The sequence below is a fragment of the Macaca fascicularis genome, chromosome 7 (genome assembly GCF_037993035.2).
Source record: "Macaca fascicularis isolate 582-1 chromosome 7, T2T-MFA8v1.1".
In the NCBI taxonomy this organism is placed as follows: Eukaryota; Metazoa; Chordata; class Mammalia; order Primates; family Cercopithecidae; genus Macaca; species Macaca fascicularis.
In genome coordinates, this window is record NC_088381.1 from 159,332,880 (window position 1) to 159,350,914 (window position 18,035).

At 50.2% G+C, this 18,035-nt stretch overlaps 1 protein-coding gene across 12 annotated transcripts in view; it reads right to left on the minus strand.

The window, feature by feature from the left end:
- Positions 1 to 18,035, minus strand: part of CCDC88C (coiled-coil domain containing 88C) — a 149,728-nt gene that overhangs the window by 62,824 nt on the left and 68,869 nt on the right. For all 12 annotated transcript variants that reach the window (XM_045396885.2, XM_005562032.3, XM_005562035.5 and 9 more), the window contains 6 exons: positions 10,994 to 11,052; positions 9,779 to 9,862; positions 7,291 to 7,431; positions 6,685 to 6,869; positions 5,883 to 5,964; positions 5,398 to 5,556 (listed from right to left, as the gene is read on the minus strand). In XM_045396885.2, the coding sequence (XP_045252820.2) occupies positions 5,398 to 5,556; positions 5,883 to 5,964; positions 6,685 to 6,869; positions 7,291 to 7,431; positions 9,779 to 9,862; positions 10,994 to 11,052 (710 nt within the window). The remainder of the gene's footprint in view (positions 1 to 5,397; positions 5,557 to 5,882; positions 5,965 to 6,684; positions 6,870 to 7,290; positions 7,432 to 9,778; positions 9,863 to 10,993; positions 11,053 to 18,035) is intronic.

Genomic DNA, 18,035 nt, shown 5'->3' on the forward strand with positions numbered 1-18,035 from the left:
GGGCGGACCCGGCCACCAGTCTCTCCCACTGTACCTGCAAGTGCTGCACCAATTCGAGCTGGCACAAATCCAATAACCTCTCTGCTCTCCTGCCTATCTCACCTAACAGCCCTGTCTCCAGTCCCGAGGAATCGAAAAACTCATGATTCCTCCCGTTCCCTCCTCCCCAGACTGCAAGCCTTTTAACTGCAGAGCAAAGGGTGGCGTGATTACCAAGTGCCTCGTGTGTGCCAGGCTCTCTGTATACGCAGTCAAGTAAGACAGAGTCCTGCCTGCTGGGGCTCAAGGTCCACACAAAAAGCCTCTGGCCACACGCTGCCCACAGACTGACCCTTGGCTCTGCAAACCCTGCCTTTCCGGAGGGAATCCAGGAGTGAAGAGCCTCAGGGGGGAAAAAAGCACTCTGTTCGTCTGCAACCGTATTCCTCCAGCTTGGGAGGAATCCAGGAAGTATAAAGGGACAGACACACGCAGATGTGTTCATATTTCCATTTGGATGACAGCCACTGACGTGTGTGCATCTCTTTTGGCTGTACTATAGGCATACATTAAGGAATTCAATGGAAACATACCTTCTTGCTAATATTTTAACGGTATAGATCTGCTAATGAATTCTCTTCCAAACATATACTTAGTGTACTCTGTTGCTTTATGTCTTATTTTAAACTGAGCCTTAAGGGAATATAGTATTTTAACATTAACTCTGCCAATACTTTTATCTAGAAGCCTGTTGCCATTTTTGTCGTCTGTGACATTTATGTCCAAAGAAAGGCAGGATTACATTTTTTCCTAACAGATTGAGTTGTGGTGTAGTGTATTCTTGGTTATCAAAATACTCATACAGCTTTGGGATTTCAAATTGGTAAATATTCATGATGTGTGAAAAAGCATGACATATACTGCATGCTCTCAAACATGTAAAACGAGGCTGTGTGCACACACAGGACACAGAAGGACACGGCAAACTGTAAACTGCTTGTGATTCTGGAGGACTTTGTTCTTTGCTTGTCTTTTTCAGTTTCCTATAATGTACACATTAATTTTTTTAAAGTAAGGTTATTTTTTTAAGGGGGACAAGATGGCCTGGGAGAGGGCCTGTAAAATGCAGATTTCTAGGGCCTGCCCTTACTCCCTGGGGTCTAGGGGGGGGCCCAGGAATCTGCATTTTAAACACAAACCCTCAGCTGATCCTGATACAGACAGACACAGACCACATCTTGAGAAACTGAGAAATGAAGAGCTGAGACTTATGGGAAACTGCTTCACAGCTTTAAACTGATCAATATTTTTAACTGTTTCACAATGGATGTGGTTGACCAAGTGTGAGCTTAGGCAAAGTGCCTGTTGTCCCACTGACCTTTTACTTGGAATATCTCTTCTAACACTAACATTTTATTACAAAAAAATATAAAATTTCCTGAAAGGTCAAAATAATTGTGTCACACACACCCATACACACACCGCCTAGATTCTACAATTACAAGTTTTGCTATCTGTGCTTTATCACATATCCATCCATCTATCCTTCTCTCTAACCACTTCATGTTTATTTTCTGGATAAACATACCTCGTACTTGGGTCTTTTCTAATCTAAGGTTTTACCACCTGTGGGTCAACCTCAATTCACAGATGCATTTCTTGTTTTTGAGAGGGGGTCTCATTCTGTCGCCCAGGCTGGAGTGCAGATCTCGGCTTACCACAACCTCAGCCTCCTCCAGGGCTCAAGCAATCCTCCCACCTCAGACTCCCAAGAGTTGGGACCACAGCTGCCTGCCACCAGAGCCGGCTGATATTTCTGGCATTTTCTTGTAGAGATGGGGTTTCACCATGTTGCCCAGGTTGGTCTCGAACTTGTGGGCTCAAGAGATCTGCCTGCCTTGTCCTCCGAAAGTGTTGAGATTATAGGCATGGGCCACTGGGCCACCGATGCATTTCTTCATGGTGCTGTCTGCTTTGAACTGCATAGGAACTGTTCTTAAGGACTCTCAGGGCAAATCCCCTGGAAATGTGCATCGCTACACCCTGAAAAACCTGGATTTTCATGTAAAGCTGGGCACACACTTATTTCTTAAAAGCAACACGGGCCCATCAAAGTCACCTATGCATTAAGGTAGCGCCGGGCCTTGACATGAAGCCCACTCAGCACTGGAGGGAGTGACTGGCCCAGGCATCTGCCACTGGGGGCAAGGGTTCACCTCAACCCCAGCAGGGCTCAGATGGTACCTGGCTCCCACCTCAAAGCAGCTCAGCTCCAGGCCTCTGAGCTGCATTCCAAGTTGAGTCCAACATACACCTGAGTGCTGAGGTGGGAGGCCCGCCCCGGGAGGTCTGTGCTCCCATATTCAGCTTCTGCAGGTATCTGAGAAGGTGGGGGCTCCAATGCAGTACAGCAGCCACCAGCTCTGCAAATGCAGCACTGCCCAAAGCCAGCTCCAGATACGATTCACTCAACGAGCATCTCTCCAACACCTCCCAGGGGCCAGAACTGCCCTACATGCTGAGAACTCGCCCCATGAAGACACAAACCAAACTCCTGGGCCAGGCTTCCTTGTCCGGTGGGACTCGGGGAAGCAGTGGTGGAAAGCAGGGCTCATGCATCGGGCAGACTTGGGGCCACGCAGCCTAAGTGCTTAAATGTTCTGAAACACCCCACACCACCCGCCTCGTGAAAATGCTTGATGGGCATGCTGCACACCTTCCATGGCTGGGCCCTGAGAGCCCCTCCAGCCTCACCCCTCACCGTCCACCCGGACACACCAGGACCTTGTGGCCCTGACTTCGGGTTTCTCTCCTGCATGCTGCTTTCTCGGGCTTCCAGGCCTTTGCTCCTCCCTCTGCCTGGCTCTCCCTGCTTGGTTAACTCCTAGCTATTTCAGGCCTCACTTTCAACAGCACCCTCCCAGCAAAGGCCTTCCCTGGCCCCAGCCCATGTTTGGATGAGGCGCCCTCCCCTCCGTGACCCCCAGCACAGCACTGACGGTGCTGCGTCCTAACCATGTGCTGCCTGCCTGCTCCCCTCCCCAGAAGCTAAGCCCTGTAGGTTCAGCTGTTTCTTCCATGACTATCTCCATGCTGCTCAATTAATGTCACTGCATGAAAAAGGCAAAATCACTCACAAAGAGAAAGGTTTCAAGTCTAGAAGAGGAACAAGGGAGGGAATCCTAAATTGTTCTAAGCATCCTATGAGGACTGAAGATGGTTTGCTAGGGTGTTGTAACTATTCCAATCCAAGGACAGGTGTCCTCCACCACTTATCTGAGTCCTGACACCATGGGCATCCGAAGGTAGTACAACTCACTCCTCTCAACAGTGGCCTGGACTCAATCGACCATGCCCAGTTCATCACCTGCGTCGATGGCTCTGTGTCTGCAAACCTACGTGTGTGTCACTACCTATCCCTGAGTAAATGTCTCATGCAGATAAGACACTATTGCTCTTTCTCTTGTGATTAATAAAATGAATACGAAATCTAAGGCATTATAAATCTCATGGTAATTTTCCACTATGAAAGTCGTTAATGTGAAAAATACTTCTGTCATTTCACAGAGGCATGACACTGGAGACTATGGAAACCTCTCTCAAACGCCAAGAACTCCCTGATGCAGAGGGCAGAGCCTGTGCGTTTCTAGATCCTCTGCTCCTGGTGCAGGGCTCGGTTACCATGCAGGCAGGTGCTGGGCAGACGCGTCTGCGTGACTGAGCGAGGATGCTCCCACAAGGCCGGGAACAAACAGAGACCGGATCCCCAAACCCACCCTCCTCCGCAAATCAGGGTACGGGGTGAGATGTGGGAGTCACGTTCCATCCATGACCTCACTCTGGGGCTGCACGAGGTCCCCCATGTGCAGGAGGAGCTGCTGAGGTGGTGGTTTGTGCATGACAGTGCCCAGTCCTCCCACCCAGGGCATTTCCAGTCAGTGATGCAGCCGTCAGAAGCTGCCCATGTCCCGGAGCCCACATGTGCCGGGGATTTGGGCCTCTCATAACCCACAGAGCCAGTGGCCCATCTCCAAGACAAAGCTGAGAAACGGTCTACCCTCTCCACCCCTCGCCCAGGCCTGGGCGGGCTTTGCACAGCCTCTAGGATGCCTTCTCAGCAGGGGGCAAGGAGCTTTAGCGTGTGGCTCACATTCCTCAGGGGACACTCCCTGAGTGGGTCTGAGGAACAGACAGGCCCTTGCCATAGCCTCGCCAACCCACCTCGCCCAGCCCCAGTGCCTCCAGGGCCCGGTTGCAGCACAGAGCACATGGAAATCCTGGGCCGACAGCCTTTCCCGGCAAGCCCGACAGCTCCATGGCAGGGAGAAGACAATGCGGCGCTCTGCCTTCGGTGGCCTAAGCAGCCTTCTGGCTGGTAGGAGGGACATCGGGCTTATTTCTTAGCCTTGAACAAGTCCACTCGATGTGTGCCAGTATTCTGATTTCACTCAGCTCATGTTTTCTAACCACTTCCAGCCCCCCCGGAATAGGCAATGGGAAAAATTCCTAAATCCTCAGAAAAGAGGGTCCCGGAAGCTGCTCCTGACATGAGGTTGTCAGGGTGAGTGGTCAAAGCATCAGACACCTCACTTGGGTCTGGGTCTCCATGTAGCCTTGACCCTTTCAGCTGCATTCTTCCCAGAACCTTGATAAGACTTAAAATAAAGACGGTTCGAGTAGCCTCCACCGGCTGATGACTTACTATTGGGCTTGCCCAACACCATCTTTGAAACCTCACAGAGCCATAACAGTATTCCTATTTTCAGGGACAGGGTTCCTCTCCGCCACCTAGGCTGGAGTGCAGCAGTGCAATCATAGCTCACTGCAGCCTCGACAACCCAGGTTCAAGCAATCCTCTTGCCTCAGCCTCCTGAGTAGCTGGGACTACAGGCACGTGCCACTATGCCTGGATAAATTTTTTTATTTTTTGTAGAGACAGAGTCTTGCTATGTTGCCCAGGCTGATCTCGAACTCCTGGCCTCAAGCGATCCTCCCACCTTGGTCTCCCAAAGTGCTGGGATTATAGGCATGAGCCGCCTGCGCCCAGTTGCCTGTTATTCTCACAGATGAGGAAATAGTCCTAGCAAATTAGCCACAGAAATTGCAAGAAGTCTTTTAAAAGATGCACACGGATAGAAGGTGATCATAATGCCATGAGGTGGGGGCAGGAGAAACCCTGAAAGGAATCACTGCCTTACATCAATCAATGACACTCCTTCCCCTCCCCTACTGACGGGGAGATGAAGAGGAGCAAGACGGGGGCCCTGGGAAGCCCAGGCAGGCTGAGGTGCCAGGGAAGCATCTGCTGAGACAGCTGTGGCTCCGCTTCCCCAAGCCCCCAAGGACAAGTCAGTCTGAATCTGCTTCTGAGGAATTTCCAGCAGCCCCGTCTAGGGGCCTCGCAGCAAGGCCGCCTACCTCCATGCGGGCCTTGTAGAAGTCCACGTCATGCAGTTTCTCCTTGCAGCGGGTCAGCTCCAGCTCCAGCCTCTCCACACGGTTTGCCTTCTCCCGCAGGGAATCCAGCTCGTCTCGATAGGCACGAGCAGACCGGGCGTCTGCTGCTAGCTGGATGTTCTGGAAAGTGGACAAAGGCAGGAGAACCTAGCTTAGGGCATCCTCTAGGGAGGGCAGAAAGGCCAATTCCCTCCTGCATGGTGTCTCCATGATGGCCCAGGACAAGCCAGCTCCTGGTGGCCGGGGGCCTCCATGTGCACGCCACCACATGGGATCTCCACCTGCTGTCACTAAGAAACAGGGTCATCCCCATAGCCGTGCTCAGGACAAGTGGCTCTTGGGTGGCTTAAAAGCGCTGCTGTTGTGCTCCTGACCCTCCAGGCCCCGTTATTGGACACTCCAGCCCTGCCACCCCCAGGACACACAGGCTCAGGCCCCCAACTCACCTCCTGCTTAACTTTCTGCAGTTCCAGCACCAGCTGGTCCACCTCATGTCTGGTGTCCACAAGCTGCTCTGTCTTATCCTCCCTGCAGAGGCAGTAAGGACAAAGAGTGTGGGAGGCAGCCTCCTTAACAAGCAGTCCCGGACGCAGGCCGCCACTTCTAAGACCAGCGGGAAAAGGAAAGCGCCTGGGATTTGGGCGGTAGGGAGGCGATCTGCTTATGGGGCCTGCAAAAATGTTACCGACTCAAAATTCTTTTCTCTTTGTAAGTTTGCAATATTGGCCCTTAAACTATGTCCATCCGCCACTCAGGTCTCCTTCCAAGTGTGTGGGGCAGGTAAGGAGACCCCAGCGGCAGCTGTACCACCCTACGGCCAGGCTCTACAGGTGACCAGCCAGGTGACATCCACCAGCTGCAGGAAACCTGGGAGAACAGGCTCACCAGACTGGACCGAAGGAGGAGCACCTCCTCCCTCCAGCCAAGAAAACACACCAGGTGTGGTCGTCCCGGCCCCAAGCTGGAGCTGAGCATGGACTGGAGGCTGCCTCTGTGGACAACTTGCACTGTCTGGACTGAAGAAACCCTGAAGACCGGGAAGAACCCCCGCCCCCATTCCAGTGCGGGCCTCGGACGGGGAGGCAGCTGGTCACAGGTCAAAGAGTAAGCTCGAGGCAGACCCCAGCTGACTCCAGGGCGCACGTCAGAGCTGTGCCATTGGCAGCACCACACATGTGAGTCGATGCCACACCAGAAACACGACTGTAACAACACACACAAAGGTAGGAGAAGCAGCCGGGGACTCACAGCTCCTGCCTGACGCGCCGCAGCCTGGCCTTGGTGTCGGCCAGCTCCACGGCCAGGTGCTGCTTGTCTTCACTGGAGAGGCTGCTGGTGGGGCTGGGAGTGGAGTCAGCGCTGGAGGACTTGACGGGGCTGGGTGGATGCTGCGCCTGCAGGTAGTCACGCTCCTGAGTGAGGTCCACGATCAGCTGCAGCCGGGCAGGGAGGGGGACGGAGGAGAACAAACGGGGTTAACCAGCACCACCCCTGAGCTCGAACAGGGTGAAGAAACCACCCAAAGACAGATATTTCAGCGGAGACTAAGAAACCAGGAGGAAGGTGGGAGAAGGCTGGCGTAGGTTTTGAAAAGAGGTGAAATATTTAGTGAAACAAAAGGGAATGTACGAAGGAGGGGGGCCCCAAGCTCCGCGTCCTGATCCCCTGTATCTTCCCACAGGCCCGAGGTGACCATGCACTGCAGGGGCCGTCACCAGGGAAAGCACGCACGTCCCACCCCGACCAGAACCTCAGCAGCAGGACTGAGGCGTCTAGACTGAAGATGAAGGGAGAGGAGATGAAGGGGCCTGAGCCCCTTCCCAGGCTGCCCGGGCCGCCACCCCGCGGACGCACCTCGCTGCACTCGTCCCGCTGGTCGATGAGCCTCCGCAGGTGGAGCACCATGCTCCTCGAGAGGGCCTCCAGCTCCTCCGGAGCCACGTCGGGCAGCTCCAGCCACTGCAGGTCAAACACGTTCTCTTGGTTGTGAGTCACCTGTGGGCACACATGGCAGGGCAGTGCAGGGGCGGCAGAGACGGGCACCCACTTCCTTCACACTGCAAACAGCATCTCCTTCCAATCAACCTTACTAATCCCTCAGTGACAAATTTACTGTGGCCAGCAAAAGGGTGCCCTATGTAAGTGCGGCCAAACCCTTCAGCACAGCTCTGTTCATACAAATCACTTCTGCTTTCAGAACTGGGTCAAAGAGGACACTGATTTTCAAAGAGGACCAGAAAGCACGCCTTACAATTGTTTCCCTATAAGGTCGTGGGATAAGACATCTTCACTGGAACTACATCGATGTAGAACACAAAGAAGGAAAGCTTCAGGGTGAGAGGGTGAGGAAAGGGACTATATGTTACTTCTTAAAATCTATGCAAACAGAGCAAAAATATTAATCTTTTGTCAGAATGTTGTGTACAGAGCAATCTTGGGTTGTTTTCTGGAACTATTCATAATCAAACAGTTTTCAGGGAAGGGTGCATCTCATTCCCACGGGCCACAGAAGACAGCCTCTTTGGGCCCCTTTCCCTGGCCAGGGAGTGGAGATACACGGCTCTGTCTACATGAAACAGCCTCTCGACACACACCCCGCGATCTGCCCCAGGAGACAGCGTCTGTTTCCAGCTCTCCTCCTCTCAGTTTCGGAAGAGATACCATAGTGCTTGGGCCTCAAAAGAGGAAAACAAGAACAACGAAATCGGGGCATCTACTCTGAAACACACCCAAAGAAGTCTTTATTCAATCAACAGAGGTAGAGAAAACAAAAACACAAACTCAGCTTGAGCAACATAGTAAGACCCCATTCTCTACAAAAAAATGTAAAATTTAGCCGGGCAAGGTGGCATGCACCTGTGGTCCCAGCTACTTGGGAGGCTGGGGCAGGAGGACCACCTGAGACCAGGAGTTTGAAGCTACAGTGAGCTATGATCACACCACTGCACTCCAGCCTGGATGACAGGGAGAGACCCTGTCTCTAAAAAAAAGACAAACCCATAAAATAAAAAGCAGACAGGGCCCTGTCAACAAAGGCCCTTCAATTTCTCAAAATTTGAAGAGACACCACCTTCTTACTTCTCCCCACCTTAAAAGGATAAGTTTGGATACAGGTGATCTGAGAATTAGGAGAAATCTTATCCCATGATTCAGAGCACCCTAAGGGCACAGGATGGAGAGGCTGGTTCTAGGCCTGCTCCAGACCCAATGCTGGGGAAAGTCCTTGGACATCTCAGGGCCTCTGTAAAGGGTGGTGTGGCTGGGCTTCAGGGGCTCAACCTGGCTGCACCACAGCCACTTACTGAGGTTTTATTTAAATGCTTATGCCCCTCCTCCCACTGAGTCTGACTCAGTGGGTCTCTCAAGGGGCCCAGCACCCCAATTTTTAAAAAGCACCAGGGAATTCTGAAGCCCAGGCCTGACAGCCCCAGCCAGCTGTGGAAGGTGGTAGGCCAAGCCACAGGTTCTCCCCAGTATCAACCCAGGGAGTCCTGTGCTCAGCTGCCTCTGCCAATCACACACCAGTTCCTGTGCATGCAAATCTTCTTCATGCATTTATCTCATCTGTCCAATGACATTGACTGCTGAACCCATATCCCCTAAGGTAATTAAAGCACATAGTGCATATTTTGGAAGGAGTGTGGAAGTGGAGGTCAGGAAAGTAAATTGCCACCTGGATACTGCCCCCCAGGGTGGCCGCCTCCTTAGCTGATACCACCTCTGCCAATGTCAATGGCAAAGTGCCGGGAAGGTCAGGCCTCCAAGGCCAGGGGCTCCTCCTCCTGCACTCTGCTGATGCTCAATGCAGAGCCCTCCCGAACCCTCGCTGGGGGCCTGAGTTGGGGATGGGCCAAGTCTCCCAAGGCAGCCTCTCTGGGACTCACTGGTTTAGATTCCCAAGTGGTGTCAGCTTGTCTCTGCCATGTCACTGACAGAAGCAGAGAATCTCTCTCTATAAAGATCAACCGTTCAAAGCAGGGTGACATTTGCCAGAATACATTTTCAGGGCCTGTAAATCAAATTCTGAGCCTCAACCACTTGACAGCTCTTAAAAATAGTCTGAGACCATATTAGGCAAAAAGAAGGCGACAAAAGACGACTTGATTGAGGTGTTTTTTTTTTTTTAATTTTTATTTTTACCCTCATTTTATTTTAGCTGGCTGATTGATGGCTATCTTTCCAAACAGAATCAATGTGCCTGTGGTGTCTGAAACCTAAGATTAGCAAAATCGTAATGGGTGATGTATTCTTTAAACGTTTCCACTCATAGAGAAGTTTTGCCTCCCGGCTACCACGGGCGCAGCAGTGCACAGCTGAGCCCTCCACGAGGCCACGCACCTACCTCCTGGATATGGGCCACGATGCCAGCCTGGGTCTCAATGTCCAGCTGTTTGATTCTTTCAATGAACTCCTCTTTCCTCTCACACTGTGGAGGGTTACATGTGTTAATGGAAGCACTGTTCAAGTGAGGGCGAAGCTGAGTCCACCACGGCCACAGAATGACAGTTTCAAAAGGAACCACCCACCCCGGGCTTCTTCATAACTAAGAACGCTCTTGTCCTCCTGCCAGCCCTTACGCTGATGTGTCTCTAGTGGTCGCCGGGACCACCTACATCAGAATCACCTGGGGAACTTGTTCTTCAACCTCCCATCCGTAAGCCCCCACCGAGATTGAAAAGACCAGGGTGGAACACAGAACGCTTCGTTTTAAACAAGCTCTCCAGGTGATTCTTAAATACGTAAAGACAGGGAACACTTGGTTTAAGCCAGGGGGTGGCAAACTTCATGTGTAAAAAGCCAGATGGTAAATATTTTAGACTCTGTGGGCCATTTGGCCTCTGTCACAACTACCCAGCTCTGTCGCTGTAGTGGGAAAACAGCCACAGACAATATGTAAAGGCGGGCATAAGGCTGTGTTCCAATAAAACTTTATTTGAGAGAGGGTCTCGCTGTCACCCAGGCTGGAGTGCAGTAGCATGATCATGGCTCACTGCAGCCTCAAACTCCTGCACTCAAGTGATCCTCTTGCCTCAGCCTCCTGAGTAGCCGGCAGGCATGCACCACCATACCCAGCTAATGTTTTCTATTTTTTTTCTGAAGACAAGGTCTCACTATGTTGCCCAGGCTGGTCTTGAACTCCCAACCTCAAGCCATCCTCCCCCACCTCAGCCTCCCAAAGTGCTGAGACTACAGGCATGAGCCACCGCACTCGGCCCAATAAAACTTTATTTACAAATGTAGGCAGCAAGTCAGATCTGGCCCACAGGGTGTAGTCTGCAGATCCTTGCTCTAGCAGTTCCTACACTGGGGACGATTTGCTCATGGTACCCTGGCCTGAGGGATCCCCATCTCGCCTCCTGCCCAAGGTGCCCTGGTACTAGAAACAGCTGCCACCTAAAACAATGGCCGCTTTCTTCTAGGAACCCAGCGGTCTCTTCTGTCATACTGGACTGAAAGGCGCATCCTCCCACCTAAGCTAAGGGCTGCTCCAGTCCCACAAACCCAGTATGAGAAGGCTGGGGGAGCTCCCTCTGCTGCAGCCCTGCCCAATCCCTACCTGGACGGCACAGCCCAGCACCAGGAGCAGCACCTTCTTGATTTCCTCCATGCTCTTCCCTAGATCAAGAGAGCAACACATTTAACTCAGCTCAACTGCTGGTACAATTTCAGTGACATGTTTACTGTAGGGGGAAAAAAATCAGATAAACAAAAAAAATCATCTCTCTACTCTGTGACGTTCACTTAGGTATACGCACTCCATCGATCTTCCATGTGAGGCTTTATTTACTTATTTTATTTTGAGACAGGGTCTCACTCTGTCACCCAGGCTGGAGTGCAGTGGCAGGCCCACAGCTCACTGCAGCCTTGACCTCCCAAGGCTCAAGCGATCTTTTCACCTCAGCCTCCCTAGTAGCTGGGACTACAGACATATACCACCATGCCCAGCTAATTTTCATATTTTTTGAAGAGACGGGTTTTTGCCCTGTTGCCCAGGCTGGTCTCAAACTCCTGGACTCAAGTGATCTGCCCACCTCAGCCTCCCAGGGTGCTGGAATTACAGGTGTGAGCCACCATACGCAGCCTTATTTACTTTTTAAACCAAATGAGAATTCTGTACATAACTATTTGAAGCCCCATTCCATTCAAATATGTCATCAATATCTCCCCGTGGTAATTAATGAACCGTAACATCAGCATCCCTTGTTAGCGCATCAGGTAAGCAAAGTACACAATGGGAGAGACCAACTCCCATAGGAAATACTGAGTCGACACTAAAATAAGGCTGTATACAACCGTCCCCTTTTTATCATGCAAATTTCCAAACAGACCCGGGAGGACAGTATAACGAACCTCCACAATACACTCAGCCTCACATGATCAACATTCTGCACCTCTCACTCTACCTGCCTCCTCCTTCCCTCTGTAAGTTTGTTTGGCTGGAGTATTCTAAAGTAAATTCCATAAGATAACATAAAGACATCCTTTTTTTTTTTTTTTTTGGGATACAGGGTCCCACTCTATTGCCCAGGTTGGGGTGTAGTGGTACAATCATAGCTCGCTGCAGCTTCCACCTCCTGGGTTCAAGTGATCCTTCCACCTCAGCCTCCCGAGTAGCTGAGACTACAGGTGTGCACCACCACACCTGGCTAACTTTTGTACTTTTTGTAGACAGGGTCTCATAATATTGCCCAGGTTGGTCTTGAACTCCTGGGCTCAAGCAATCCTCCCGCCTCAGTGTTGGGATGACAGGTGTGAGCCACCACACCATTTTGATGGTTACATACTTACTTTGTAAAGCAAGGCCACTAACTTACTCAACCAATCCCCTTCCAGAGGTTCAATTTTTATATATAATAGATACAAAAAATATATAATATAGATATAAATATATATAATATATATATAAATATATATATATTTTTTGAGACAGAGTCTCACTCTGTCACCCAGGCTGAAGTGAAGTGGCACAATTTTGGCTCACTTCCACATCTGTCTCCTGGGCTCAAGTGATTCTCCTGTCTCAGCCTCCCGAGGAGCTGGGATTACAGGCGCTTGCCACCACGCCTGTATTTTTGTATTTTTAGTAGAGATGGGGTTTCACCATGTTGGCCAGGCTGGTCTTGAACTCCTGACCTCATGATCTGCTCGCCTTGGCCTCCCAAAGTGCTGGGATTACAGACGTGAGCCGCCGTGCCAGGCCCTAAAATAAGTCAATCTAAACAATGTTATAAAGAATATCACGGTAGCAGGCCGGGCGCAGTGGCTCAAGCCTGTAATCCCAGCACTTTGGGAGGCCGAGACGGGTGGATCACGAGGTCAGGAGATCGAGACCATCCTGGCTAACATGGTGAAACCCTGTCTCTACTCAAAAGAATACAAAAAAAACTAGCTGGGCGAGGTGGCGGGCGCCTGTAGTCCCAGCTACTCGGGAGGCTGAGGCAGGAGAACGGCGTGAACCCGGGAGGTGGAGCTTGCAGTGAGCCCAGATTGTGCCACTGCACTCCAGCCTGGGCAACAGCGTGAGACTCCACCTCAAAAAAAAAAAAAAAAAAAAAAAAAAAGAATATCATGGTAGCTAATTCTTTATGCATTCCCTTTTTCAGCTTTTCGTATTGACAAGCTGCCCTGCAGACAGGCTCTACCATTTCACCATGGGACATATGTGGTGATTCCCATTTTCCTACCCTTGACCAGCATTTACCCTACCACTCTTTCTCAACTTTGTCAATCAGGCCAAAAATCCTGTTTCGTCATTCTGAGCTCCCTTTGATTGTGCTTGAGGCTGAATGCATCTTCACCTGCTTATCTATCTCAAACACTTAAACGGCAGCACAACACCTGGGCTGAGACGACAGGCTTGGTCACCCAGGAACTGTGTGTCCCAGACAAGCCATATTCTGTCTCCAAGCCTCAGTTACCACATCTATAAAATGGCCTGGGTAATGTGCAGGGCTCCCTTTCAGGTTAAAAAAAAAAAAAAAGAAAAAAGAAAAAAGAAAAAAAAACTCTATGTTCTGACTTTTTTGTTATATTCTGTTGTATTTGAGGAAGAAAGGATATGCCAGAAAGAGCTTTCTTCTCTTGAAAGACTTAACCAACTCACACACTAGGCTACAGTGGCCCAAAGTATCAAAAACTGCTGGGATGAAAAAACCAGACTACCGTCCTAAGAACCAATGCTGTGGTTCATTTCAGATCCCTGAGTACGAGTAGTGAATGAATATGCGACCTCCTCCTAAGACCCCTCGACTGAGAAATAGCTAAAATTGGCTTTCCTTGAGATAATGACATCACTGTCAAGCCTCAGAACTGGGAACTGGGGGTTCACTGAACCAGAAGCACACGCCGCCCCCCAGCCTGAAGGCAGGGCAGGGAGAGACTGGTGGGCTGGGCCACAGGGTCTAAAGGCCACTTTCCTGCTCTGGAGGACACACCTGAGAAAAAGGCTCAGCGTTGCAAAGCAATCTTCTAAGGTTAAATCCTTCTCTTGCTAGTAAGTTTAGAGATTCGTCAATATTTGAAATGGAAAAATTCTCAAAGTCTTAGTATTATTTTTTTTTTTACTTGAGATCTTTTATTTGGCCCAAGACACTCTAATCCACAGAATAAATATCACCACAGTGACTCACTTCCCTATTAACACGGAGCTATTCATCAGCCACTTAACTTTAGTTTCGATAAAGAGAAAAGGGGCTGGGCGTGGTGGCTCATGCCTGTAATCCCAGCATTTTGGGAGGCCGAGGTGGGAGGATCACTTGAGGTCAGGAGTTCGAGACCAGCCTGGCCAACGTGGTGAAACCTCAACTCTACTAAAGATACAAAAATTAGCCAGGCGTGGTGGCATGTGCCTGTAACCCCAGCTACTTGGGAGGTTGAGGCAGGAGAATCACTTGAACACAGGAGGTGGAGGTTGCAGCAAGCTGAAATCACTCCACTACACTCCAGCCTGGGTGACAGAGGGAGACTCTGTCTCAAAAAAAGAGAGAGAGAGAGAAAAGGGAATGCCCACATGAGTGTTAACAAAGCCTCCAATCAGTCTTTCTGACAGTGCTTGCCGGCTCGGCCCAAGTCACCCACTTCCCCGTTTCCCTTCTGTCGGCCCACAGATCACTGGCAAGGGCTCATCGCATGCCCATGCTAGATATAAGAGGCACAGACCCTTCCCTGCCGTCACTGGCTTGTCTTCCTACAACGAGACTCACTTTTTGAAAGGCCACTCACCAGGTACTGTACCCACCAGAGGAGCCGAAACACTAAGAAAGCACTTAAGGGTCTGAGATTAGCCTAAACAGAAGTCAGGGTTTGCACAGAAAATCTTTATGTACTCTATTCACAGCAAAGTCCCCAAAGGAACTAATTACATCACACTGTAGAATCATTTAGACAACTCTGGTGACCCATTTCCCCAGCCCAAAGCAGATTACAACAGCAAATTAAAAGGGGGAAAAGGGCTGGAGAAGCTCACTGATGGTGTTCTGAGAGCAAGGAAGAGAGCAGAAACCTTGCTCACACACTGGAGGGCTCAAAACTACACTCTGAGGCCAGGTGAGTGGCCCACACATGTAATCCCAGCACTGTGGGAGGCTGAGGCAGGAGGATCGCTTACATCCAGGAGTGCAAGACCAGTATGGGCAACATACGGAGACCCCCCACCATCCCTGTTTTTTTTTTTTCCCCTTTTTTGTTTTCCTTTTTTGAGATGGGAGTCTCGCTCCGTTGCCAGGCTGGAGTGCAGTGGCTCAATCTCGGCTCACTGCAATCTCTGCCTCCCGGATTCAAGCGATTCTCCTGCCTCAGCCTCCTGCGTAGCTGGGACTACAGGTGTGCACCACCACACCCAGCTATTTTTTGTATTTTTAGTAGAGATGGGGTTCCACCATGTTGAACAGGTTGGTCTTGATCTCTTGACCTCGTGATCCACCTATCTCAGTCTCCCAAAGTGCTGGGATTACAGGCATGAGCCACTGTGCCCAGTCTTTCTTTTTGAGATGGAGTCTCACTCTGTTACCCAGGTTGGGGTGCAGTGGTGCAAGCTCAGCTCACTGCAACCTCTGCCTCCTGAGGTCAAGTGATTCTCCTGCCTCAGCCTCCTGAGTAGCTGGGATTACAGGCGCACGCCACCATGCCCAGCTAATTTTTGTATTTTCAGTAGAGATGGGGTTTCACCATGTTGGCCAGGCCTGTCTCAAACTCCTGACCTCAAGGGATCTGCTTGCCTTGGCCTTCCAAAGTGTTGGGATTACAGGCGTAAGCCACCGCGCCCAACCAAGATCCCATTTCAATTAAAAAAAAAAAAAAAAATTAGCCAGGCCTGGTGGTGCACTATTTGGGAGGCTGAGGTAGGAGGATCGCCTGGGCCTGGGAGGTTGAAGCTGAAATGAGCTTTGACTGTGCCACCGCAGTCTAGCCTGGGCAACAGAGCAAGACCCTGTCTCCAAAACAAACAAACAAACAACAACATCGCAAAAACAACACTCCGAGGCTGCTCGGTGACAGAGCAAAGGGTTCTACTCCCTCAGCACCCTGCAATCACGCACCATGACAACCCTGAGTTCATTCATTCCCTCATTCATCCCAACACCCATCAGACATCAAGAAAACACTCAATCTGACCCACAGCACAGGTTAGAAAAGCATGGATTCCTGTTTGCTAAGGTTTGTAACAGGAGGAAAAAAGGCATTAAACATAGAGAATTAAGTTTAGAAAAATATTCCTAGGAAAAAAATAAACTCTTTGGTGATGAACAGGTTACTAAGAAATTCACCTCTGCCCTCATTCAAATGAAGCAGAGCAGTGCTCGTTCTCACCAGGCTGAGTAAATAGAAACATTTGCTTATAACAAATGCATCCTGTGATCCCAACCCCTACAGATTCCTACAAATTTTTTTTTAAAGTGCCCAGGGTGGGGAGCAGAAGTTTCCTCATTTCTCATGAGAAGCCGATGCCCAATTTCTTTCAGGATTTCAGTCGTAAGAAAAACCGCTATTTCCACAAATCTACCAGATTGTGGGTTTTGAATAGTTTCAAAACACAGCAGAAGATTCCCTCCTGGGTCCTTGCCAGTAGGACTGGCTCAGTGACACAGTCAAGCAGGCCAAGATCAAACAAACCTACAGACAGCTCCCTGCCAAGTCCCTACTATGTGCTGGGAGCCAAACCAGCAATCTGAAAGCTGATAAGTGCTACGGGAACCCAAGAAAGGAACTTCTAATTTGCAGCAAGGCCCAGGGCAAGGATTCTAAAGGGAATAACCTCTGAGCTGAGTTCCACAGATGAGGAGGAGACAGACCTGTCGGGTAGGGCTTTCCAGGCCCAGGGAACAGCATGTGCGAAGGCCACAAGGTGAGAGAGCACACTGCTTGTCAAATTATAAGTGCTTTGTGCTTACACTTATCGAGCTGGTGTTCAGAGGGAGAAATGGGGGCAGGTTATAAAACAACGTGGATTTCTACACCAAAAAAAGTCACAAGCAACCACTGGGGGCGGGGATCGAGAAACATCAGACAGGACACACTCCACACTGAACACAACTACACTCTGTCGAGTATAGGAGAACCCCCGGGGACTCCCAGGACTTCCTGAATGAATAGCTGAGTCTACGAAAAACCTACCTTACTACCTGCTTCCTGGAGTCTTGACACAAAGAAATTCACCCCAGCCTATCTTAGCAAAAACGCAATGCAGACAGACAGGCCAACATAAGCTATATAGAAAGCTGCAGATGTTAACAGTCATAAGCTTCCAAAACAGAAGGGAAACCGCCAGACAGCACATGTTTCTAAGTGCAGAGGTGAGGATAGAAAAGTAGTTGGACAATTAAAATACATCATCCTCTAAAATGTGCATTATATCATGGTTTGAAAACTCCCCGACTTGCTAGCCCTGAGTCCATGGCAGACATGATTAGTCAATCACAGCACTTTCTGACTCAGGGCGGAACTAGGCCTCAGAATCCTTCTGAACACAGCACTCCACAGACTACCAGTTAATGGACGTTAACACATGGAACAAAACCTATCTTCCTTCCATGACTGGTATATAACCTCAAGAGTCCTTTTTGACTCCACTCTTTGGTTCTTTAAGATGCAGCCATGCACGTGTTCAGAAGACACTTTTTTTTTTTTTTTTGAGATAGAGTCTCGCTCTGTCGCCCAGGCTGGATGGAGTGCAGTGGTGCAATCTCGGTTCATTGCAACCTCAACCTCCTGGGTTCAAGCGATTCTCCTGCCTCAGCCTCCCAAGTAGCTGGAACTACAGGCATCCACCACCACGCCTGGCTAATTTTTGTATTTTTTAGTAGAGACAGGGTTTCACCATGTTGGCCAGGCTGGTCTCGAACTCCTGACTTCAAGTGATTCATCTGCCTCAGCCTCCCAAAGTGTTGGGATTACAGGTGTGAGCCACCACGCCCAGACAAAAGACACTTTCTGATTTCTGGACACAGGAACTAAATCTTGTTGTGTATAAACGATGACTGAGGTATGAAGCTGGGGATTTAAGCAATGGCAGGCAAGCATCCCTGTCGAAGAGGGAGCCCTTCCTGCTCCAAACTGCATACCCTCTGCCCTTGCTGGGGTCGAAGGCACAGTGATTCCTG